The 24,650-nt window shown below is 51.3% G+C and overlaps 3 protein-coding genes across 4 annotated transcripts in view; 1 reads left to right on the forward strand and 2 right to left on the reverse strand.

Moving 5' to 3' along the window:
- Window positions 1–560: 560 nt before the first annotated feature.
- Window positions 561–7,511, reverse strand: CNP (2'',3''-cyclic nucleotide 3'' phosphodiesterase). Of its 2 annotated transcripts, none has more exons than XM_076356654.1 (4): window positions 7,426–7,511; window positions 4,362–5,031; window positions 3,633–3,775; window positions 561–3,072 (listed from the first exon to the last, which is right to left on the reverse strand). In XM_076356654.1, the coding sequence occupies exons 1-4, from the start codon at window positions 7,426–7,428 to the stop codon at window positions 2,620–2,622; spliced, it is 1,269 nt and encodes a 422-aa protein (XP_076212769.1). In that variant the 5' UTR covers window positions 7,429–7,511; the 3' UTR covers window positions 561–2,619. The 2 variants fall into 2 exon arrangements, with proteins under 2 accessions (XP_076212769.1, XP_076212770.1); XM_076356655.1 differs by lacking the exon at window positions 7,426–7,511 and adding an exon at window positions 5,286–7,021.
- A 390-nt stretch (window positions 7,512–7,901) lies between these two features.
- The window catches only part of ODAD4 (outer dynein arm docking complex subunit 4), a 45,834-nt gene continuing 29,085 nt past the window's right edge, over window positions 7,902–24,650 (reverse strand). Inside the window, exons 4-14 of the mRNA XM_076356775.1 lie at window positions 18,543–18,674; window positions 18,068–18,221; window positions 16,031–16,092; window positions 14,851–15,004; window positions 13,607–13,831; window positions 12,374–12,581; window positions 10,754–10,840; window positions 10,338–10,534; window positions 10,041–10,141; window positions 9,126–9,204; window positions 7,902–8,237 (exon numbers count right to left, since the gene is read on the reverse strand). Of these exons, the coding sequence (XP_076212890.1) occupies window positions 8,011–8,237; window positions 9,126–9,204; window positions 10,041–10,141; window positions 10,338–10,534; window positions 10,754–10,840; window positions 12,374–12,581; window positions 13,607–13,831; window positions 14,851–15,004; window positions 16,031–16,092; window positions 18,068–18,221; window positions 18,543–18,674 (1,626 nt within the window). The 3' untranslated portion in view covers window positions 7,902–8,010. The remainder of the gene's footprint in view (window positions 8,238–9,125; window positions 9,205–10,040; window positions 10,142–10,337; window positions 10,535–10,753; window positions 10,841–12,373; window positions 12,582–13,606; window positions 13,832–14,850; window positions 15,005–16,030; window positions 16,093–18,067; window positions 18,222–18,542; window positions 18,675–24,650) is intronic.
- Window positions 22,060–24,650, forward strand: part of ACLY (ATP citrate lyase) — a 30,670-nt gene continuing 28,079 nt past the window's right edge. Inside the window, exon 1 of the mRNA XM_076356776.1 lies at window positions 22,060–22,129. The gene's annotated coding sequence lies outside the window, so the exon portion shown is untranslated. The remainder of the gene's footprint in view (window positions 22,130–24,650) is intronic.

A 24,650-nucleotide genomic window follows, 5' to 3' on the forward strand; every position in this document is an offset into this window, starting at 1 on the left:
TCTGGCTGGGAGTGCAGCTTGGCTGCAGTTCTGGCATAGCCGATCTCACGTCGACTACCCCATCTTCCTCCCTGCTTTCACTCAATAGCTCACGCTTCAAAAGAGAAAATCGCGTGAAGCAATGTTGGAGGGGTTGAGTGCGAAACAGCAAACCGAGCACCTTCATTGCATGCATATCTGCTTTGTTGTAACGACATTAAGGAGTAGTCAAGACAAAACCAGACGCCGATGTGAAGCCAACTTGGAGAGGACGCTAGACCCTGTGCTGCAGTATTTATCTGAATCGAAATTCTGAATGTTTACCTCAGTGTAAATATCTTAACCTTTCCAGTGGGAGGAAAGGCATATCGCATGGAGCAATCACTATCCCCATCGCTTTGCCAAACACGTCATCCTCTCTAAGACAGGCTTCACGTCGGTATGAGCACTGTCCCTCTTTGGACCCTTACCTTTCTAGGATGTGAATGGTAAAAATGTGAATATTTGTTGTTTACTTCATTAGGCATAATTCATAATGATGTGTTTATATGAAGAATATCACAGACTGAAGCAAAACCATATGCAATTGGTTTACTTTATTATAAACTGTATATGATGTACAAACTAATAAAAACTTAAATGACGACAGTCTCACTGTTGTTCTTGAACAGGCAAATAAACAAGCTATTCCAGCTGTGCGTTTCAGTGCTGGATGTGATCTGGAGCATTGGGTTGTTCCCAGGGCACCGGAGGGAGAGGGGGTCGGCGTGCTCCTGTGCTCCCACAGGAGCTGTCCTGGGCAGACACTGGTAAATGCGTTTTTAAAGTTTTGATGGAACAAACCCGTGTGAGATTTCAGTTAGGAAAGGCCCAAGCTGAGTATCGGGCACTCGCCCCTCTGCTGCTGCAGAAGCTAGCAAGGGTTTCTCTGAAGGTAAGGGAGGATCACAGGTGCTATGGGAGTGTGTATATATAATTTTTTTAATGTCATAATGAGAATTTATCGTCATCCATCTTTCTGAAACAGCAGGAAGTATTTTGCTTTATTGGTAAACCTGCGGAGTGTTTACCAGATCAGCCCCAAAGCACTCCTTGCTTCTGTTTTAAGCATTCCGAGGAGAAACGCTGCTTGCACAGGCAGCATTGGGCTTCCCAAGCAACGGTTTCAGTGCGCACCCAGCTACAGGTAAGCTCTGCCCACACGACAGCTCCTTTACAGATACGAGCCCAGCACACGCTTCTCAAACACAGTAAGTATTTACATATATTAATACGGGATTAATTTCACTATGCAGTTCACCAAACACTGAGCCATAGCATGAGTTTAAGCTGTTGCCCTGACCTGAATCCATTAGTTGAGCTTTGTGTAACAGTAAAGTAGTGACCACGTATCCACTGACCAACTGGCAGACGGTCTGGCTAAGAGCAAAACCATAAGTTTCAATAAAACAGACTTAATAACAGAAGTGCTTGATCATTAACTATTTTTCCAGCCAATGGTTTAGGTTTGAGCAGACTTAAGTTACGCAGTTACGATACCTCCACTTACTTCCTAAATTACAATGTTACTGCCATCCTAGCTTTTAACATTCAAGTGCATTAGAGAAAAGTAGTAAAATCTTGCATGAAGTACAGTTCTATACTTCAGACATGATTTTAGTTTCTGTAAAATAAGATGGAAGAGACGTTAGTTCATCTCTTCCACTCCCTGCCAAGGCAGGATTGTTCCCTACAGGACAAGGACACGGGACAGTGCTTCGTCCGGCCCACTGACTTGTGAAGTGAAATGGCTGGAGCCATGCTACAGGAACTGAACGCCTCTCCTGGTATTTCACTTGTTTCCCTTTCTGTGATGGTTTTTTTTAAGTCCATGATAGCTCTTTAAGACATCATCTGGCAAGGTGCTTTCTGTCCGCTCACCAGCATGTGTCTTCCCTGCAATGAAGGAAGCCTGCACATGCAAACACGAATTGGGGTAGAGCGTGGCTGGCTGGCCACAGAGCTGCAGGACCGACCTCTGATCAAGGCTGTTAGACACCCTGCTGCCCTCTGCAAGTTCTCTTCTTGTGGGCTAAACGATTAGTAACTGCCACACTTGACAGAAACGATCCACAATTGAGTCTTGCCGGTTTTGACCCGGTAATTCAGCTACCAGAATGACTGATGTCAGTCCCTCGGGTGTGGGAGAAGGGGAGAGACGTTACGCAGTTCACTTCACTTGGCTTCAGACCAGTTACGTACAGGCTTTGGTCTGCCACTGCTTATAGTGCTGACGTGTAAAGATCTAACGATTGTGGTTCGTAGGGAAGTTATAAAAGACCATAGGAGATCTTCCTCCGAGGAAGAAAACAAGCAGACCACCATGGCTAGTTCTCTCCAAAACTCCTCCTTTAAAACACACTCAGCAGCACTTCAGTTATTGACATCAGTTATGTGACAGTTTTCCTTTGTCAGTCAAGAGTTGCTTGTTTTCTTCCTTGTTCTGAGGCCAATAAACTCTCTCCCCAGAGAGGCTTTACACTGGGGTTGGCAAAAGGGCTTACTTTAGTAAAGGTAGAATTATTTCTCTTTACACTTTTAAAGGTTACAGGAGTTACTTGCCTTTTAAAAACAAACAAACAAGCTACTCTGCCCATGCTCCTAGATGATGGTGCAGGAACTAAAAGCAGAGCCCCGTTTGTTGGTGCTCTGCGTTGGCACAAGTTTTCCTTTTCCATAGTAACCTGAGAATATCGCCTTCACATCGATCTTTTTAGAAAGGATGAGCATCCACATACCATTATCAAAATACAGCAGTTTCCCTCCTCCAATTTCCCCCACTTCATCCCCTTTGTTCCCTGCCTTTTCCAGTTTCACAAACTCCAGCAGATCGAGCCCAGTCTGGACTGCTTCGACACCGTTGGCGCAGCCGAGGGTGATGTGAGCCCGGCTGCCTTTTGGGAGGTTGTCGGCGGGCAGGATCTTATCGGCGTCTCCAGGCCACAGCAGCAGCTGCTGTTCGCTCAGCTCTACACGAGCACCAACAGTTTTTGTTGTGATGAACAGAGCAGAAATGGACAAGGTGAAGCCTTTGCTGTAGGAAGCCTTCACAGCCTGGGGGAAGAGGGAGACAAGGCGAGAACACGGCTTTAACTGACTGCAGACAGGTGGGACTTGCAGCAGTGTGGTTGGCTTTATCGTCCACAAGCTCAGGGTCTTGGCTGATCACGGTAGCTCTTGCTTTGACATATTTGAAATACTGTGTGCAGCTAGAAGACCATGGCCTCAAGTTCCTGCTCCGTGAATTTGGAGCTGGTTACATCTTTTTCCCTTCGCAAATTCCACTATTTAACTTGGGCTCATCTGCTTTGAAATGGTTTAGCTGGAAGTGTAAATACCTTAATTCATCATCATTCAAATCAAGCTATTGGAGATGATGCTGGAAGTCGGGGGTGATGGGGATGGGGTAGGAGTATTTTGTTTGAAAACTAACAGGAAATAGTCACCATCTCTCCCACAGTTGAGACTTTTGTATTGCACGGGCCATGTGGATGTACTTAGTGTCCCTACGTTCGGCCTCTCTGCTCCAAGCAAAGCAGTGTCCCCAGCCCACCCCGAGAGGCTTGTGGATCCCCTGCTGGGAAGGGGAAGGGAGACAGAGCCCTGGTACTCACTTCTTGCTGTGCGTATTCCTCAGCTCCAGCTGCTTTTCCAAACTCTGTGTATTTTGTGGTGCAGTGTAGGACCCCGGGCGGCCTCTTCACAAAGTAGCTGGTGAGATCTATTTTTATTTTGGGATCTTCAATAGCAGAAGCAACTGCAAATACAGAGAAACAATATTATTATCAAAAAGTGATCCCCCTGATGTCATCCCATGAGCCTAAGCCCCGTCTCAGCTTTCTTCACCAACCCGTCCTTCATGTTTCATCTTTCTTACTGCTGAAGAGCACTAGATGGGTAAGTAAAACTCCTCCTTCCACCGAGGCTAACAGTGGATGTAACTAGAAAACAGGAACCTCTGCGCATCATCATGGCTCGTCTTAGCCTTGATGTTGTACGAATCCCTTAAGGGACAAGACTCTTCAGTCTTTCCCTTTTCTCTCTGACTCACTGCAGCAACCAGGGGATGCCCAGCCACCTGATGCAACGCTGCTGCCATCCAAGCCCAGCTCCCTCCAGCGTCGCAGCTAAATAGACTTCTTAGGAAAAACTGTTTCATTTATTTTTACTTACAACAGCAACTTTGTCAACTACGGGAAACAGATTAGTAGCTTTAAACAGTTTTTCTTGTTGCTAACTTTAACTAGAAATCCACTTTAGAAGCTGACCAAACTTGTTGCATTTACTGAGCGTTAACTTTTCATCAACAGAGTAAGAACTTGGTAAGATACTTCTATACATACAGTATTTACTCTCCTTTTTGAAGGCTTTGAGACTTCCAAGCTCATCTAAGAAGGCCTGGCCAGCCTTCCTCAGGATCTCTGAACTTCTTTTGCTCAAAAACCACCCAAAATACATGGGTAGGAATTCCTTCTCCAAGCTCGGCTTCATCTTCTTCAGCTCTTCCACTGACAGTTTCCATTGATTCTTTTCCTTCAGCTGCAAGCAATCCATTCGCCAGTGGGTTTTGGGCTCAGCAAAGATGACTTTGTACCGGTATTTGTCAGCAATATCAAAGAGTTGGTCCAGTCGTTCCCTCTCATGGTGAGTGTCATCCAAAACGATAACGCTGGTATCTCGTTTGCAATAGTCAACTAGATCCTCATCCACCTTTGAATACTCTTCAGGAATGGTGCTTCTTATTAAAGGTGTAATTTTATAGCTATCAACAGAGATGACCTTGCAGGCATCTTTATACCTATCTTGAATAGCCTGGGCAAGGGTGGACTTCCCGCTGCCAGGCAGGCCTCTTAAAATAAAAAAGGTTTTAGATTCTTTGACTGTGGAGATGGTATCTTCATCGTCAAGGAAAGGGAACTGCAAGCTTTCGGGTCTTTCTTTCGCTGATTGAGTAGACATTTTTCTAAATATTTTAGGCAGGAATGTGTGACTCTTCTTTGAGAAGCCTCTGTTCTGAAATGCAAGAAGAAAATATTTTGCAGGCTAGCAACCCCAAGAGACCGCATGTTCCGACTGCACAAGCACATGCTGTTGAGAACCTTTACTGGGAGGAGGGGGGGTGCTGGGAACATTGCTGCCCGCACGTCCCCTAACCTCAGCTGCCCTGCTTGGCTTAAACTGCCTCTCACAGCTACCCCAGCTGGTCCCACAGCAGGGACCCGCGCCCTGTCCCACCACCCCCCCGGCACCAGCACCGGCCGTCTGACCTGAGGAGCTGAAGGTGCGGCTCCGGCCTCGGCAGCTGCGGTCCTGCCTGACCAGGAAGGGGAAGTTTTACCCGTCACGTGGCAGCAGCTGCAGTTTCACAGGCACCACGAGCTGCCACAAAGCTACAGCCCGGGCAGAGCACGTCAAGTGTCAGATTTGTTTCTGAACGCTTAACGAAACACTTGTGGCTACTAGATAACAAGGGTGCAGCACGCTGTGGGGAACTCCCCCTGAAAACGGGAAACAAAAGTCCCAGCAGGTTGTGACAGCTGCTGCCATCTTATCGCTTCATCTGAATAAAGACGACTGCAAAGGGATTTAAGTCTGTTTAGGGATCCTCCATCCCCATAGGAAAGGCTGTTTCTGAGTGAAGTCTGCGAGGATGCCGTCTCTCATGTTAAGAGCTGCCATTTCTTCATGCTGTACTGAAGATCAGCACCCCGAATGCCTCAGAGGAGGGAATTGGGGCTCCTCTTGTGATGAAGAGCAACTGAAATTGCTTCCAGTAAAGACAACCCCCCTCCCAGCAGCTGCTGAGCTGAACACGAAAGTGAAACCAGCCCTCCGAGCACCGAAAGAAATGCTCGCGTTTGGCAGCAGCAAGAGAGCCGGGAAAAGCGCTGCTGGGGAGCTGGCACTGGCTCTCCCTCCCCTCCTGCCAGCAGCTCCGGTAACTGGAATCCCAGATTGGTTCCCAGCAGGGCCTGGGAAAACACGGGACTGGAAGGAAACGAGGGCTTTCTCCAACCGTGTGAGTTTTCAATAGCATCAACGGGGCAGCTGCTGGTTTTGGGGTCAATATGCGAACTCTCCACCTTCCCTCCCCGGCCGTGTCCTCGCCCAGCCCGTGACCAGCACCTGCTCTGGAGCTGGATGCTGTGCCAGCAGCCACGGGAGCGATGCTGAAGTTTTGCCTCTGACGCAAAAATCGAGGGGTTTTATATAATGCATAAATGCTCTGCCCATAGCACAAAAATACAGCTTTCCTGTTTGCAGGGTGAAGACATTGTTTAAAAAACAACTATTCAGTTGATTAACTTTTCTATCCCTTATTCCAGAATTTGGCGGTGGGTTTTGGTTCCAAAGCGCCCTGGGACCAGGACCCCCACTGCTTCAATGGACGTGTCGGGCAGGGAGCGCTGCCTGCCCTGGGGTCAGCTACTGCGCAGCACACCGGGACGGTGGGTCCCCAGCACGCCGGGGCAGCCGTGCCCGCTCCCGAAACCGGTGTGGAGTTCCTGCAGCAGGAATGAACGGGCCTCCGAGAAGAGCGAGGACCACACAGCTCTCCTGGGACCCCTGCGTCGGCTTCCCCGTGGATTCGGGGCTCCCAGGTCATCGTACGAGAGGAAGCAGGTGACGTGAGCCACGGCCGAGAGCTGCTCCTCCTCGCAGTGTAAGTGTCCTGCATGCCAAGGGGGACGTTCGGCCTGAGCAGGGACGGGCAGGGCTGGGCCGGGCTGGCCTCGCCGTTCCTGCGGCCGGGCCCCCTGTGCCGAGCGAGGGGCAGTCCAGCTATTTCGCTGAAGGCAGCTGCTGGTGCTTGCAGTAACTGAGGCCGCTTTTCAAACGTGCAAACAAAAGAACAATAATAGAAAACACCCTCCGGCCCCATTGTTTAGCGGCCAGCTTGGAGGATAATAGTCGCCTTCATGGGATGGGGCCACGTACGGCCTGGCCGGACAATGGCCCCACAGAGACCCGCGTCGGCGGAGCGCTGGGCTCCCCGGGCGGACAATCCCCCATTGAGCCCGCGCCCCTGCCCTGTCCCTCCCCGCCGTCCCCACAAAGCCCCCGCTTGTCTCCGCGCCCCGGGCTCCCCGCGGGACAGGGACTCGCGTGGAGGGAGCGATGCTCCGGGCGACGGCGAAGGTGCTCGTGCCCCGGCTGCCCCCAGGGCGGCCCGGGACCCCCCGGGAAGGAGCCGCTGCGCCCCCGCCTCTACCGTGGGGACCCCGGGGCCGGGGACTGTTCCCGGGGCCCGGCTGTGCCCTGCGCCCCCCCCCCCCCGGACCCAGCGCCCACGTGTCGGCGACGCCCCCGGGCGCTTCCCCCCCCCCCTCCGGGAACCGAAACCCGCGCCCGGGAGGGGCGGCTGCCCCGGCCCCGCTCGCTGCGCGTCCCCCGCCGCCCCCTTACCATGGTGAGGGCAGCGGCTCCGGGGCGGCCGCCGGTGCGGAGCGGCGCGGCGGGAAAGCGGCTCTGGGGCGGGCGCGGCCGCGGCCCCTTTCATAGCGCCGGCCCCCCCCCGCCGGCCCCGCCCGAGGCCGCGCAGGCGCGGGGGTAGCGGGGGGCCGGGCCGGGCCCTCCCCCGGGGGCAGCCGCCAGCGCGGGGCGAGCCGGGGCGGCGGCGGCGGGTGCCCGGGGCCTCAGTTCCCCCCTCCCTCCCCCCCCCCCGCCCCGCCTGCCCGGGGCCGGGAGCTCTCCCCTCCGGGAGCTCCCGGCCGCGGAAGAGCCGGCCCCGGCGGGCCGGGGGCTGCCGCCGCCCTTGTCCCCCCGCCGGGGGGGGGGAGCGGCGCTGGGCCGCGGCCTCGCCCCAGGCGTGGGCGCGCAGCGGGGGCTGCGCCGGGCCGGCTCCCGCGGAGCCGGGCGAGGGGAGGCAGCGCGCGAAGCGGCGGGCGCGGGGCTGGCGGGTACGAGAGAGCGGGGCTGCCTGGGAGCACGGCCGGCACCGGCACAACGCTTCATTCCGCCTCCCCGGGACGTGCCGCTGTTCATCATCCGCTACTCCTCCTTCCTGTCTCGTCTCTTCTCTTCCCCTTTGCTCTCCTCCTCTTTATTTTCTTGTTCGTTTCCCCCTTCTTTACTGTTCCCGTGTTCTTCTTTAGAGTTCCTGGCATCTTCTTTTTGCTTTTCGCCGTCTTGATTCTCTGCGCTTTGTTCGCTTTCCTCTCTCTCTCTGAACTTCTCGAAGTCGTCGTCTTTTGTGTTTTCACTGCTGAAGTCATAATCTGGGGAGGAAAAAGCAAACTTAAACCAAGTTCCAGCACCGAGAAATCAGTAGGGCACAAAAAAAGAAAGACCCCCTGGCCTCCAGCACCACAGTAAGAAAGCTCTCCTCTGTTTTCTCCCTCACAAGACGCAAGGTGCTGAGCTGCATGACCTGAGGTGAACAGAGACCGGGAGCTGGCAGGCACATCGCCACGTCTGGACCCGACAGCAGGCCGGGGGGCTCGGCAGCAGCGGGCACCGGGCACCGGGGACGCTTGGGAGGGAAGTGCTGCCATCTCCTGCTCGGGCTCCACATAGCTCCGAGATGGGCACGGGCAGACCCGAGAGCGCAGCTGTAAGAACGCGGTACTTCGACGGAGATGTCAATTCAATACTCGCAAGGAAATCCATACTTTTATACTATGTGAATTCTAAGGTGCAGCCGATGTTTTTGAAGGCCTCAACACTACGGATCTCACTTATTCACAGTCACTTTCACAGTCGCATTTTGCTTCTGACTGCGTTCTGGGCCACCATTCTGGGCACTGGAGCTGCTTTCAGTGTTACTAAAAGCAGTTTTTTAAATGGATGGCACCGAAGAGTGAAACCAGGCTCCTTCACTGTTATCAAGGCTTCATTGACATCACTTACTTTGGTTTATACCAGCTCGAGTTTAAACCTTCGCTACCAAAAAACTGAAGCCACAAATTATGACTACCCTATGGCTTCACATATAAATTAATTCCTGCTACCGTGGACTAGTACAGAGGGTGCAATATGGGCCAGAAATTTGGATGCTTGCTACCGGGGAATGGGGTGCTTTGTTCCCATCCCTTGGTCTGTGCTCCAGAAAAAGAAAGTGGAGAATTTTTATATTTATGGGGTGCAGAGGTCTAAATGATCACTACCTTTAAGAGAGTAAACTGTCGGTTCTTCTCTTCTTTTGTTCAGCTCTTCGATGAAGCTTTTGCTCACATCATCCAAGGCCTGAAAGTGATAGGGCTTGTTAATAAAAAGCTCTAGAAATGCAGTTACATACCTAAGTTTTTCCTGTTTTCTTTTGATCTCTGCTATCATTACCTGGTCCTTCCCTACCGTAAAACTCTCTGCAACAATATGCTTCGTTTCTCCCTGCAGTGATTCCTGCCTGTTAGTATCCCTTATGACATGTCTCCTCCCCTGAAGATGCCATCTCTCACACTATCATTTTTCTTCTGGCAGGAGAACAGGCTCTGCCTGAGCTCTGGACACCCAAGAGGGATCACCAAACAGGTAGGTGTCTGTGCTGTAACTGTTGCCTGGCAAGCCGGGTGCGGTCAGATCACCCAAAACCCACTGTCGGGTCAATGAAGGCAGGCTACCAGAACACGCGGACTGCTTTGCCGTGGGTCACTGGCCACACTGAGATGTTCTTCCATGGTCTGATGCGAAGTGGTTTCTCTGGGACATTTTGGAGAGGCCAGAAAAGGGTGAGCTGTGATCAGCAGCTGATAGCAACTGAACACAGAGAAGGCACCACTGTATTCTGTGTGTGAAATCCTTGCCCCAGGGAGGTCAAAAGAAAATTTTCGCTTGACCTGAGCAGGGCTAGGGCTTCACCCTTCTATATATGTTGGACTGGTTCAAAACTGGGGTTAAGTTTTCTGAGCCAGGAGGTTTCATAACTTTTAATATGTAAACTGCTTCAGAGGCTGCATTTTCCCCCTCTTAACACCCTAGCTATGTAGTGATGTTTTTTCAATTCATAGGACACCAGACAATAGTTACAGCTAACTTATTGATGCTGCCCCAAGCTTCTCTCCTCTTTGCAACGAGCCACTTACAATAATGATGGCCTTTTGAGCAGCTTCATTGTGAATAAGCTTTGCCTTCTCAAGTGCTTTTTCAAAGTTCATGATTGCAGACCGGTAATCCTTTAGTTTTACTGTAACAGTCAAATGAAAACATCTATTTTAACACAAGATCAAGAGAACAACAATAGTTAATCAAGCAAGTCTCCGATAAGAGGTCTTGATCTGAACAGTTACTTTGGCTGTTAAATCACAGAGATGTTTTCACTAAGATGCTGAACGGACAGGCTGTCTCCATCCTTAAAGCGAAACTTGTACTAACGCCTTTACCTTGTGCTTGTGCCACGAGTACAGTAGCATGGAGTTGCCACTCAGCATCTCCCTCTTCATCTGCTGACTGCAGGGACTTCCGTCCGTAATTTTGGGCTGCTCCAGCTTCATTCAGCTCGAGGTAACATCGGCCAATTTCATGGAACAGCCAGGTCTTCTCCAGGCTGGATTTTGCCATTGGAATCTTCTCCTCCCAACTTCAAGCAGAGAGTAAGAAAGGCAGGCACTTACTGAATCTCACTAGGTGCAGTTATAATTTCAACCACTGATTCTATAAACAAAGGGTTCCAGGTGCTGTTGTTATGAAAAATTTCACAGCCCCCTTTACTAGCGGTATGAATAAACAAACTGAAAAGACATCATCTATTTAATTCAAAATACCACCTTATGCCTTTTCTGTTACTAATTTTACATACGTGTCAATAGCTTGCTGGAATTTGCCAATTCTGGCATAAACTCTGCCAACGTTACCAAGGGCTCTGGATACGGCATCTCGCAGGTCGCTGCGTTGAAAAGAAAAAGAAATCACAGTAGCTGACGTAGTCTTGTTCCTGATACAGTCTGCGCTTTCTTCAGCCCTGTATATTTTCTTTGGTGCTCAACTTGACTTCAGGCCAAGTGTTGAGAATTAGAGGTAAAGGACAAAAGTCACACCGAAAGTCATAAAATCAAGGTAGATTTTGGGTTTTATCTACAGCTGTTGCAACTGACACCCCATAAGACACAGGGAAAAAGGGTTTCGTTTTGTCTTTGATTTTTTTGGTGCAAATCTGGCAGTCCTTGTGAAAGCCTTTCCATTTTTCTTTGCCTCAGTTTCCCTTTGTTGCCTTGTGGGTCCCACAGAAGTCCCCTACCGGCCCCTAGGTCCCTAACACTAATAGATTATTTCTGTCCAAGAGGAAAGTGAAGACACAGACACATGTCTGCAATGTGTCTACAGACCCCTACAACAGACTCCTGGTAAGAGGCCCTGCTCCCAGTGCTGTGAATGAGCCTTTGCCCCATGCTAGAGGCAGCTCCTTCTATAATAATGCAGCCTGTGGACTTTAAATTGTTTCCTTAATTAGCCCTCATTCCCATCTTCGGAAGCGGCCTGCTTTAACTACCCTTACCTTAAATGAAAAAGCTGATGAAAAGAGAGGATAAATGCGTTGCTGGGGGCGGTGCGAGTCATTAACAAGGTCTCCTCTCACCCTGGTGAACCCCAGCCACCAGAGGGCAAGGCCTCCCCCAGTCATCGCTGCGTTTCTGTCCTTTAAATGCAACTTTATACCGGTTTAAAAAGGTAGCAAAATCACGTACCTCATTCCTGCCTCTCTACTGCTAATTGTTAACTTTATTTGGTATAACTGGGGAGTGGAGATCACCAGGAGAGAGGCAGAAATTTTTTAAACCAATGGTAATTTTTAAAAGTGATTTGTGAAAACGATAAGCTAATAAGTCAGTTACATTTTAAAAGCCCTATACAAAAAGCCCTTGGCAAAAATAAGACCAAAATAACTTCAATTCAAGCAACTATTCAGTGTTTTCTCATGTGCTTTGCAAAACTCTTACTAAATCTTAAGACTACATTTTGCTTCATTCTGTTTTAGCTGAAAGAGCTGCAGAATGTGTTCTTTATGGGCAGGTAACTGTACCTCTTAGATAAACATTTCAAGCCTGCTATCACGGTTTGAATGCAAATGACGTTAAGAGAAAATGTAGCAGAAAACTTGTGCAATTTAGAGCCTGACCTTCCTGAGAAGGGAGTGTATACTAGCGGCTAAAGCGCTGAGACTGGGACTTGTGTTCTCTTGCTTTGCTTCAGCAGAGATTTAGACGTGCCACGTGGTCTAGGTCCTTTAAAAACCTGCTTCAGGCTCCTTATTTTTGAAATAGTGACGATAATAAGTCGCTAGAGACCGTGATACTTGGGCAGAATCTGAATGCGTTGCCCTTTTAAATCTCCAGGTGAGAATTACATTACCTGATGCTAAAACATCTCAACAGAGGCACTTTCCCCTTTTCCCCGTCCATCTGAACTTCTCAGCACTTACTTCTGCCTGGCAAATTCCAGATCCATTTTATGGCTTTGCAGAGCTGCCTCCATCTGGCCCATCTCTAACTGAGCATTCCCGATGCAGCTGTGGAGGTTTCCAATCAGTTCATTCTTGTTGGGAACTTCATCATCTGACCACCCTTGTATTCTTTTTAGCACACGCTCAGCTTTCTTGCAGCTTTCTTCAGGGGAGTCGCCAGTCAGCACTAGAGACAAAGAGGAAAGTTTAATGCTATTGTGTGGACACAGTGATATTGGGGAAGTAAGACTAAGTGCAGTTGTGTAAGCCTCAGACAAAGCATGGGAAAGGTTAGAGCTCCTAATTCTTCATGCATCTCCTACACTCCTCCTTCCAATCTCCAGGAAATCTGCCCCTGGGAGATGGTACTTCTGACCCTCCCCATGGCACTACTGGAAATCACTTTCATCACAGCAAGTAAGGGGAAATGACTCTGGTAACACTTCACACTTGCTGAAGAAAAATAAAGGAGTATGATGCTTGTTGTCTGAAGGTTTTGAAAGCTCACAGTTATTGCAGCAGGGCAGCCTGGTCTTGGAGATGAAGTTCTAGCTACAGTACTTGGGTTTTTATCTCCTAAATTAGCCCCTTGCACTTTCCTGGTGAGCTGTGTTCATTGCGCCCAGCTGGGCTACAGTGCTGCGGGAATTAGACTGCAGGATGTTTCTGACACTACCTTCACCGAGCTGTTGTAGCTTAAAAGAACTGAATTGCAGTAACGACTACATTCTTTTCCCTGGATTGTAAAATATATAGCACAGGAAGAGAGAAAGAGACCAGAAGTGGCTGAATTACTCCTTCCTCCCAGGCCACTGTTTTTCAGCTTCTTCATCTCTCTACAATGAAATTTTTGAACTACAGAAATTATTAACTCCAGTGGCCTGCATTCTCTCAATAAAACAACTTCTGATTACCAGACCAGAGGCATTTGCTAAGCATGCAGCAGTGGCCTACCTGGCTTTGATACCTAAGTGGTGTCCTGAAAACCAATCAGCAAGACCTCAAGTACAGAAAAAGCTGATAAAAAAATGTGTTGGATTCTGTATCTAAGTGTTGGGAAAGGTGAAGAATACAAAAGCAAATACTTCCCAAAAACTGCCTACTACTGTTTGTTAATACTTGCACTGCTTCTGTTCTGGTCTGTAATTACTGCAGCAAATAATTACATGTGCCAATCATCATTTTCTTAATGCTTCCAGCCAGGACACCTACACATATCAATGTCCTCCATGCTCTTCACAATGTATCTGCCAACCTCAGCTGGTTTTCGTTTCTTGTCCCGGATCCACCTTTGCTGCCTGAGCTTGCGCTCTCTCACACGGGCATAAATAGGCTTCTGCTGCTGCCAGAATTCACTGCGTGTGTCCAGGTAGGAAATGCCACTCAAAACCAGGTCCGCTACTTTGATCCCCTGCTTTGTGCTGCTCTCCATCAAATCTGAAAATAAGATGGTAGAACCCAGGAGAGTATTAATGTGTATGATGGGTGAAGCTGCAGTCCAGTGGGGGATTGCTTGTGAATGTTCTTCTGCTCTGACAGAGAGATAGTCCTAGAAATTAAAGTCTTCAGTGCTCCTCAGAACTGATGCAATTAGGAGGGAAGTTACGGAAAACTCCCTTGCTGTGACCCATTCTGTGTGTTTTTAGTGAGCCAGAGCTGGTGTTCCCAGCCCCTATAGTTGCTGCCTTCTCTGCTGACAAGAGCCAAGAAGGGGCCCAATTAATGGGGGCCAGCTGTGATGAGCGAGCACGCGTCCTCCCGGACAGAACAATTGTACGGGGCATTTGTACTGAAATGGCACTTTGAAAAGCGTTGTGGATTAGATTGCAAGATGGAAATCGAGGCTTTTACATGCCTGGAAACCAGATAGCCCACATGTATTATTAATGCTAGTAATGCCATAAAACCTGTGAGCAGACTAATTTCTTAATTACTTCTTTATTACTGGGTAAAGAGCTCCCTAGAAAAATTACTAAAGGGGAATGACCTTTCTGCCTCGTTCTAAAATAAGATACTTCTCTGAATCCTGCATCTTGATCTTAACAGCATTTATAACGACACCACAAATGAGTTACAGTCTTATGAGCAATGCTTTGCACTTAATGCAAGTGTTAGTGGAATTTATCATTATGACAGAAGTTAAGTAATTTGTAATGATACTGTTTCTGCTTTTGATTTCATCAGCACAGATTGCTTTGAGTTGATTTATTGTTCGTTATAAAAGCCTGCCATTTAATAGGGAAGGAGATATGCTCAGACATAGTTATGAATAGTAGATCTGGCTCCAAAAATACCTGTACTCTCCAGAAACCTGCCTCTCTCACAGCCGCTGCAAGCACTATGTGCTATGTGAGCTCTGATACAAATAAGGAAGAGTAGTCACAGGGATAGGAAAGAAGAAGGAAAAAAAGAACCTGCTTAGACGGAACATTTAGTTAAATACAATGAAGAAAGACCTTTATCCTTGAGCAACTTTTCTAGGTAGGCCTTGTCAGCATAAAGCTCTCCAAGAAGCTGTCGCTCTGTTTTTGGATTCCTCACAGGCTGTTTCCTTGTCCATTTCTGATCCTTAGTCACTTTGTTTTGGAGTTTCTGATTTGCTTTTTTGCTCTACAGCGAGAAAAAATAAAGGAAGTCGGGGGAGATTAGTGGGGAACACTAGAATTAGCAGAATGCTGTTTACACTCCACATAAGCCAACTTATTTTTTAAATAAAAGCAAAAAGTCAGTGTCTCACCAGTTGCTTTGGTCATGAGCAACTGACATTTTGCACCCAACTGTGCTCCCTCACTTCCAAGAACAGGAGAGGGCATTATAGTAAGAGCAAGAATTAGTTCTGCCCCCGTGTCTTGTACTGTTCTGGAGGGCTTCCAGGTCAGTGCTGTGGGAGGACATTAAGGCTGTGGGAAAGGCAGGTCTAGTTGTCCACAGTCAAAGAAACAGAGGCTGTAACAGCCAGGGCTTCTGAAACGTCAAGAGGGTATTTCTAAAGTTTCACATCCAAAATCTCAACAATTACAATGCTAATCTTTAGGCCCCTTTGTATAAATTATTTTTACCACTGAGTACCTGTAATTCCCGCTGAAAGAAGCAATGAGCACTCACTGCACTGACTTCAAAGTGAAATGTGGCTCGGCATCTCGGAGGAACAAGGCACTACTTCAATGGACCACCCCAAAATTAAGCAATCGAGAAAGTGTCCATTATCAAAAATGTGAACCTTAAACATCAGGTAAAACCAAAGTAAATATTGTAGATAAGTGTACCCTGGCTCTGACCTCAGTGCTGTTACTTATTAGCCTTTGATGGGTGATCAGCAACACCCAACAGAAACAGTCAGGCTGGTAGAGAAATTTCAAACTGCGCTTTGTTTCTCCATGGTTGCTCTTCCCTGCCCTTCTGCCTTCTCCTTTAAATTCTGTGTAGCTTGAACCAGAACTACATTAAAAGCAGGTGCATAAACACTCTCATAACAGATCAGTATGCTTCCTGCGCTCAGAAGGCACTTCACTAGGCCAGCCGTATCCCCATCCATGTTGCTGCAGAAACTATTAATCCTTTAATGCCTATTTCAGAAAGTATTAGCATTACAATAACTCTAGTTAGCTTCTAAAGCAAGAGCTCTTCAGGCTGTACCTCTGCTTGCCTGCTTATAAAGCACAGATCCTCTTTATTCTCCAGTTTAATTGAGGACGGACCTGCAAATACAGAGAAAATACTTGTTAGTGTTCAAGAAGAGCAGTGCAGAGGCTTTAGAAATTAAAACGACCATAAACATGCCAAGCCTATAATGTCCTGTTTGAAATAAAGCTTTCTATTAATTCTTTCACACAAAATATGTGGATATTGGTATGTTCTGTAAGCAGGGAATACAGCACATAGATGCAGCCTCTCTCGGGATTTTGTTATTTTCACATGGCACCAGGGGGCTCCCATCACAGTGCAGATTTACTACAGAGACATGCTACATCCTGCATGGAAACAGAGAAGGAAAAAGGATGGCAGGTTCTTCTGAGGGATCACAGCTGAAGCTTAAAATTGAAGGAAAGCTCATAAGCACAGGGATCTCCAGCAACCCAGAGAACTATTTTAAAGTTTTTGTGCACTGACATTAGGGCAAAACTCCCATTTCATTTTCACCCTGACATCCAGTTCTGCTATTCAGATTGCACTCTGGCAGTGGAGGCAAGAGTGAAAACCAGCTCTTTGTTTTGGCCTGGTCAGAAGGAAGGAGCGAGCTTCGCATGCTGTTGTAGGAGGATTTCCTTCAGCAAGGCAACTGGGCCAAGATCAGCGATGCGAGTACTCGCGTATCACAGACGGCAGGTGTTTCTGAATCTGTCAAGGAAAGCAGATTCAGTTAAAGCAGTTTTGGGGATGTGCCCTGTGTGCGCATTTCCCAACTATTTAAACATCTAGATCAAATGCGAGCGTGTTTCCTTGCTTCTTTTCCTCTGCATCTAGGAGCTAGCGCTTGATTAAAAAAATGTCGTCTTGGTTTTTAATCTGTTCATTTGCCCAGATGCTTGGAGGCATTTAAAGCCGTTAGCTCAGTATATCAAGCATGGCAAGCATTTCAGCTGAGAGTTGCAAAGATATCTAGGCATTTGTAATAAGCTAAGAAAGCAGCAGTAATGGAGGAAAGCAAGCCAGATCTGGAAACTTTCCCTGTTTTTTTAAATAAATATCACATATGAAAGAGCTTCAGGCTTTCACGCAGCTGGGACATGAAGTTAATCTGTGGCACTGGGGGTGGACTGAAATTTTGAAACTGATTTCAGGGGGAGTAAGGCACTTAAATATCCCAAGGATCAGGGCCTATGTGTATGGGTGTGCAGCAGGGTGTGTCCTGGCTCTGTGAAGGGACAGACTGTCGGGGATCCACCTGAGCAGTCTCTAACTAGCCGGGCAGGTTCTACAGCAGCCTGGTGAGCTACGCACAGGTTGCTCTGTGCACGTGTCTAAGGTGGCAGCCCCAGCTGAGGTGTGTCTGTGTGCCTGAGAGTGGCTGCACATCCTGTCCATGCTTGTCTGCGTATGAGAGCATTGCTGAGAGGAAAAACTAAGGGAAAAGGGACAAGTTTTCAGTTTACTTTGAACATCACTAGGTCCTTGGCCTTTCCTGTCTCCTGCAGGACTCTATGATCTAAGCCAGAAATTAGGAAAGCAGTGCTCCATTGCGAGAGTCAACAGTTTCACTGATCTTATGCAATGTAAATTGGAGGAAAGTCAGGATCTCAGGAAGGCCAGTCTCAGGTAGCACGGCAAATTTCATTATTAACTTTGAGTATTGGGAGAAAGATCTCAAAATGGATTCTATAATCAGTAGGGCTATAAGTAGATGAGCTGCTTTGTTCTGTATTACCTAGAGCATTTGCATGGTGACTTTGGAAATTTAAGTTAGTGTCATAATTTACTTACATAACTGAAGTTATTAGACACTGTATATGAATAGGCATTCAGCCAAAAAAAGAAGAAAAAAAGAACAGGGCTGTGCTGTTTTTGGTGCCTCCTGGTTTCATCTGAGAATGGCCACTGAGCACGTGAATCCAGAAGCAAAGAGACTCTGTTGTTGCAGGGTCCTTGGGTCACTTGCTGAGCTAATACGCCATCGGCTGTCCACCAAACAGCCTCCGGCTGTGCTTATAGGGGCCATAAAATGAAACATCTTACTTCCAATGCAGTTGACAATTGCCTCCTGGGATTTCTCGATACCCAGCCTGAACTTCTGCAGTTCTGGACGTAGTCTGTAGCCTCGATGATAAAACACTAACGCAAATTCAAAATCACCCATGGTATATAATGTCTCAGCTTTTTGGTAAAGTCCCTAAAATGACATTTGGAAAAAAAAAAGAAAGAATAAAAAAGAGAGAAAAAAAAAAAAGCTTCAGAGATCTCAATTAACTCCCCGCTAGGCAGAATTGAGAGCCCTACGCTATCGCAATCTGCATACAATAAAATCCAATCCTGGGACTCTTTCTCAATTCTTAACTAAGCACCTCCACTTCTCTGGAAGCAATAAAAATGTCAAGGGTGTGTTTAGAGTTAGCTGTTTCTACGCAATACTGTCTCCCAGACCCTTCAGAGTTTCACAGACAAAAGACCGGTCCTTGGCCACCCCAGCCTCTTACCACTTCATGCTGTTTACCTTGGAGAATGTTTTGTCATTTTGGAGAGAAGCTTCAGCATCTTTCAGGGAATTTTCTGTGTCTCCAAGTTTCAGGTAACATTTTGAGCGGGCAACTAGACAGTGCTTGTCTCCTGCTCTCAGCTTCAGTGCCTGGAGGACAGCAGACATGGATATGTCATCAGTGCTGGGCTCAACAGCACAAATATATACAAGCGCATATATTTGATGCAACCTGCTCTGTCCCAGCATGGATCTTGACGATGGATGAGGATAAAAACCCAACGTTTTTACTGAAAAAAATATTCTCTTGATGTTCACACGTTCCCTCTGCTGCAGCTACCCCGTCTTTCCATAGCTGCTGCATCCCCCCTCTGAGCACTCCCACGCACCAGACAGGAGCTGCACCTCCTCACCCTGCCCCGCGTGTGCCACCTCCCCTCACGCTGTGACCTCCAGGCGTCCCTGGGGACACTTCCCTTCATGCCACCACCTCGGCGGGCCGCGTCTCCTCACGCTGCCGCCTCCCCTTGCCGTGGGTGCCACGTTCCTCCACGTCCCCCTCCCCGTCGTGCTGCCCCTTCTGCCAGCCGCCCCCACGTGAAGCGGGTGCCACCGCCACGCACGTCCCTTCGCGGCCTCCACCTCCGAGTGCCACCTCCTGCCTCCGGGCCGCCTCGGTGCCCCCTGGGCCCCCGTCCCGCCGTCCTCGCCCCCCCCCCGGCCCCTCCCCGCCACCCCGCCCCGGCACCCTCACGTTGTTGAAGCAGGCCAGGGCCTTGCCGTACTCGCCCCGCCGGCACAGCAGCGTCCCCTCGGCCATGAAGCTGGGGAAGGTGCCGGCCGGCACGGGGTCCGCCGCCGCCGCCATGGCCGGCCCGCCGCCGCCGCCGCCGCCGCCGGGCAACCGCTGCCGGGCAACCGCTGCCGGGCAACCGCCCGGCTTCCGGCGCGGCGCGAAGCCCCGCCCAGGCGGTGACGTGACGGTGGCGCGCCCGAGGAGGTTTCCCGCGCTCCGGCAGGAGTTCGCGCGCCGCCGCCGCGGTGCCCCCGAGCGCGGCCCCGGCGCCCCGGCGGCGGCTTCCCCGGGCCCCAGCCCCCGGCCTCGCCAGCGAGGCGGCACGGCAGGGGAGCTCGCTGCGTGGGGGGACCCGCGAGCGGGCCTGCGCCACGCGCGGGCGTGGGCCGGGTGCCTAAAATTCACGCCACCCCGCTGCGTTTCCGCAGCAGAGCGCTGGGGAGGCCCCGCCGCGCCGTTGACGGCGAGTCCGCACAAGCACGGCGGTGCGGGGGAAGGCAGCGCTGGGTGGGCTGGTCAGAGGTGCGCTGCAAGTAGGGCACGCGTGGGTGGCGATAGAGAGGGGCGTGGGGAGGGGCTGCGCTGCTGGGAAGGGAAGGGAACGGAACGGAACGGAACGCACGTTTTCCGCCAAAGTGCACGCAGGCTGTGACTGACGGCAGCCGGGGCTGCACGCCGGGTGCTCGCCATGCCTCTCGCTTTGTCTCTCCTGACCCAACCCGTCCGACCGACGGAGGATCCGGCACCCGTTGGGGTCCTGTTCTTACACCTGCGTTTCCGAAGCCCCGCGCTGGAGGCACGGCCAGAAAGAAGGGGGGTGTGGGAATGCAGGCGCTTGGTAAAACCGCTTTGCAAGAGTAATCGTGTGAATGCCTCAGCTACTGCTGAACGTCGGGCTGAACAGGTTCCTCTGCTCAGCCAGGCCGTGAGCCGGTGCCTACGCAGGGGTTTCGCCAGGGCAGCCCACCGCCTCTCTCTGGAATAAGCACATTCAGTGCTTTTTGGCATTTGCTGGTAGCCCGTGGTACCGGTTTCATCATTGCGGTGTCCAATCCTGGACAAACAAATGATGAATGAGAGATGCTGCTGGTTCTCTCCTCCTATCAGCGACTTCAGTCTTGATGTTATTTCGGCCTTGGGTAAGACCCTGCCAAGATTAATGTTTGAAGCAATTTTTTCCTGCCAAGTGACTGAGAGTGGGTGTGGTGCATCCGTGCTGCTCGGAAAGACTTCTGCTCGGAGCCTGCAAGATTTAACTTCACCACGGGGGAAACCACTGCTGCCTCTGGCTGGGTTCTGGATGCAGCTCAGGAATGACATGAGGGCCCGTCCTCACTCCCACGGCTCCCGGGACGGGGCTGGAGCGGCTGCACAGCACCGCAGTGTGGGAGGGAGGCAGGGTGTCTCACGCACGGGTGGCAAGACAAACACCAGTTGAGCCCTGGAGTGGGAGGCCAGCGTGACACACCCCTGTCCCCAGGGAGTCAGGCAGAGAATTTGAGACTTACTAAGCTTCTGGTAACTGTTCTCTGTGGAGACTTTCCCCACTGGCACCGCCAGGTGTGACACACTCTCCCCAACGAGACGGGCAGGAGCATCATGTCTGTGTCCTCCAGCCCCCCTCTGCGGTGGCTGTTGCAGGCCTGTACTCCAGGCTGGTGACAGTGTCATACAGGCCACTGCGGACCTTGTCTCTGGACCACTCTCGTCAGAGACCACCCCAGGGTGCTTCCCTTTAGCGTTGTTGATGTGTGCTTTAGTCACAGGTTGGGAATACCAGGGAGAAAATGAACGTGCGATGATTATTTCTGGCAGGCGGAAGAGCCGTGATGTCTGCCGTTAGAAGCTTGTCGCAAAACAAGCGGGCAGTCGGGAGCAGGGAGGCGGAATGGCTGTGTCCCATCTGAGGCCTCACAACGCCTCGGAAATGTCTCTTTTTTTCCTGTCTGCCGTCTCTCTGATCCGTACGCGTCCCGCTGCCCTGCGCAGATGAGCAGCACCTGTTGGCCGTATCCCTGGGGATCGCGCTCCGGTGACGGTGATGCTCCGTCCCCGAGCAGGGCTGCCGTCTGACACTCCCCACCGTGGGCGCCACCGGGCACCTCCCGCCCTTGCAGTTACAACACCCCCGCGAGAGGTTTCTCAGCCTGCCCCAGCGCTGGGGAAGGAACGCCCGGGTCTGCCCCGCTGCCAGGGCCCGTCCCGGCGGGCGCGGGCGCGGGTGCGGGCAGGCAGGGAGGGCTGTGTGATGGGAAGGGCGGGCGGGCTGCCCGGGGGCCGAGCGGCGCCAGCCGGAGCGGGTGCGGGGCCGCTCCGGCGTTGGGCCCCCCTACGGGGCCCGGAGCCAGGCGGGGCGGGTGGCCGGCCGGCCGGCCCGGCGGGGAGGCCTCTCCTCCTGGCGGGGCGCGCTGCCCGGGGCGGCGAGCGACGTAGAGCGTGACGGTGGCGCGGCCGCGGCCCTTTGCTCCGGCCTGACGTCAGCGGTGTCGGCCCGCGGGCCCCCCGCGCCCGGGGGTTCACGGCCGCGGGCGTCGCCGGGCCGGGCCGCGCGGGGGGGGGGGGGGGGGAACACCACGACGACGACGACGGAACTACGACTCCCACAAGGCCGCGCGGCCGCGCCCCACCGGCGACGGCCAATGGGCGTGCGGCCGCCGCTCAGGCAAGGCACACGTGGCGGCGGCGGCAGCCAATGGGCGGCGGCGGCGCCCGTAGCCCGATGGGCCGGGGAGGCCGCGCCGCGCCGCAGCGAACAAAAGGCGGCGGCGCTGGGCAGGGTGCGGGGCAGCGCGGCCGAGCGGGCGCCCAGGTGAGTGTCGGGGGCGGCCGTCCCGCGGAGCGCCGCCGCGGCGGGGCCTGTCCGCCCGCCCCGGGAGGGCGGCTGCGGTTCCGTCTCTCTGGCAGGCGGCGGGGCCTCGCGGGGCGCCGCTCCTGCCGGGGCTGCCGCGGGCCGGGCGAGAGCGGCGGCGGCGCCGCCTACGCGCTTTCGGCGGGAGCGAGCCGGGCAGCGCCTCTCCCGCCCCGGGTGGGAGGTGTTTGCGCGCCCCTCGCCGGGAGCCTGGAGGAAAGCGGGGGCCGGTAGCGCTGCTCGGTGGTCTCAGCCGGCCCCGCTAGCCCGCTGTACAGCGGGCGGGCCCCGGGAGCCGGGCCGCAGCCTGCGGGAAGCGCCGTGGTCTCACTCGAGTAGCGGGTTTGCAGCCGGGAGCAGAGAGCGTCCCGGTGCAGGACGGAGCCGGGGCCCCGTGCTCCCTCTTCGCACCGCCGCCCCTGACCTTGAGGGAGGCGTGTCGCCTTTCAGCTGAAGTTCCCTCGTCAGCTGGAGGGGAAGAAAAGACAGTCGCGTCCGTGTTCGGTGAGGTCTTAACTGACCGGGACGTTTCTGAGGGATGGTCTGTTTGAGATGGGCGCAGCACAAATATTTAACGAGGGCCTGGGCTCTTGTCTGCGCCAGCAGCAGATCCCGGCTTTGTCTTTCCACGTTCGTTCCCTTCATCCCTCATCCAGCAAGCCCTTTGCCAACGGCACGTGCAGCCCTCTTCCAGAATGAAAATCCCTTTGTGGTAGCTGTGGAGGCAGCAGCCCCCGTTTTGGGATCTCTTTCCATTCTTGCTCTTGTACTAGCAGGAGGGCGAATAGCCCGTGTGTCTCTCTTGCTTCCTGTGAATGGATCTGACGGTTCCAGGAGCTGTGAAATGGCTGTTTTCCAGCTCTTCTGTTTGCCACCTGCGAACACCTGCTGTTTATCTTGCTGCTCTGGAAATTCTCTTCCTCTTGTACAGACTTCTCTTTTCTGTCTATTAAACTACACTTGTTGTCTGCCATAGCGTCTAAAGACTGAAAACTTATGTGCATCCTGAATATATTGTTTGTAGATCTCTCTATTAGTGTTGTTTCCTTCACTGGGTTAGGAGCTCAGAATATCAGCTCTACTGTCTAACGCTGTTATTCAAGCCCTGTAGAGTTTTCATACGAGGCTTCTGTATGAACATGCAGAAATCGTGCTCTCCATCCTCCAGCTAGCAGTGCTCTTCCTACCGTTAGCAGCTCTGCTTGAACTGGGACCCGATATGAAGGACAGCCACAGTTGGGAATCCTGCCTCACCGTGCAGGCGGGAGGACGCACTGCTACTGTCTGCTCTGCAAGTGACGTGGGGAAGGACTTAAGGAATAAACTTGTTAAGGACCTTCCCCAAGGCTGCAGAATAAGATGGTCTTTAAAGACAGGATTCCAAATACCCCGCTTCTGGCACTAGATGCTTACCAGGGTGTTTCCAGCCCGTCTGCTGCTCTCCGTTAGCCAGACTTAACTCAGTTCGTAGTCTGTCCCCCTCCCTGGCTGCTGTTTCGTTCTCAAAGGCTCCATGTCTGTAGGGAACCTTCTCCAGAGCTGGGCGTTCAACGCGTTTACTGCCTTAGCGAGTGCGCCTGCTTGCATCACACCAGAACGGTGCCAGGCGTTTCATAATGCACAGCATTGAGGTATCTTGACCCGTGAAGTTGGCCGACTGCTGCAGGGCCTCTTCCCTCGAGCCCTCTCTCTGTCCTCTGATGAAAGCATGTGTGTTTGCCAGGTGGAAGCTGATGTAACTTTTCATGCTGCTGTGGGCTGAAAAGACTGGCTAATCTTGAACTGTGTTAATAAATGACCTGGGATGGAGGGGGAAGATTGCTTTACAGTGTAGTTCTGTTGACATAATTCTTGGGAGAGAGGGCATGAAATCTTTACTGGAGAGTGAGTCCTTTTCTCCCAACAAAAGTATCGCTCAGGTATGATTGGAGTATGGTACTGATCTGGATCTAAGTAAATTGCATGCATGAGCACCATGTTCTGTATGAACACAAACTGGTGAAGCTCATACAGTTATACCTCTGAGACCAGAAAGGGTTTAAAGAAAAATAAACCAAACCAATGTCTTAATTTTTTTTTCTCCCCTTGCAGAGTAGACTGTATTGCGCTGAGCAGTGCCACATCATCCGATCTCTTTGGGCATCAAGGAGACTTTACCTGGGTTCTGTTGTCAAGAAAGTCTCTTCTTGTCTCCCCATCTTTTTTCCTTTGGACTGTATTGCGGTTTTCCCTTCAGCTAGTTGCTAGTGTGTTGGGGCAGATGTATCAGTTGTGTCACAGCAAACACAACATCTAGCTCTCTAATCCTTGTCTAGCTTGTCACTATCACACTATTTTTCTCTTGTCAATACACTCGAGAAACTTTCCCCAAGCATAATTTTTTTTTTTCATATTTCATAGGTGATGTTTTGAGGGAATAAGTGCTTCTGAGCCCTTGAAAATATGATCTAATGCTTTTTTCTTACTTGGTCTGGACTTGCTA

Source organism: Aptenodytes patagonicus, chromosome 20 (genome assembly GCF_965638725.1).
Source record: "Aptenodytes patagonicus chromosome 20, bAptPat1.pri.cur, whole genome shotgun sequence".
NCBI lineage: Eukaryota > Metazoa > Chordata > Aves > Sphenisciformes > Spheniscidae > Aptenodytes > Aptenodytes patagonicus.

Coding starts and splice junctions, on each gene's coding strand:
- CNP (XM_076356654.1), bottom strand. Junction 3,776..4,361: donor CAAAAAGGAGAGTAAATACT/GTATGTATAGAA, acceptor CTGTATTTGCAG/TTGCTTCTGCTATTGAAGAT. Junction 3,073..3,632: donor AGGAATACGCACAGCAAGAA/GTGAGTACCAGG, acceptor CTCTTCCCCCAG/GCTGTGAAGGCTTCCTACAG.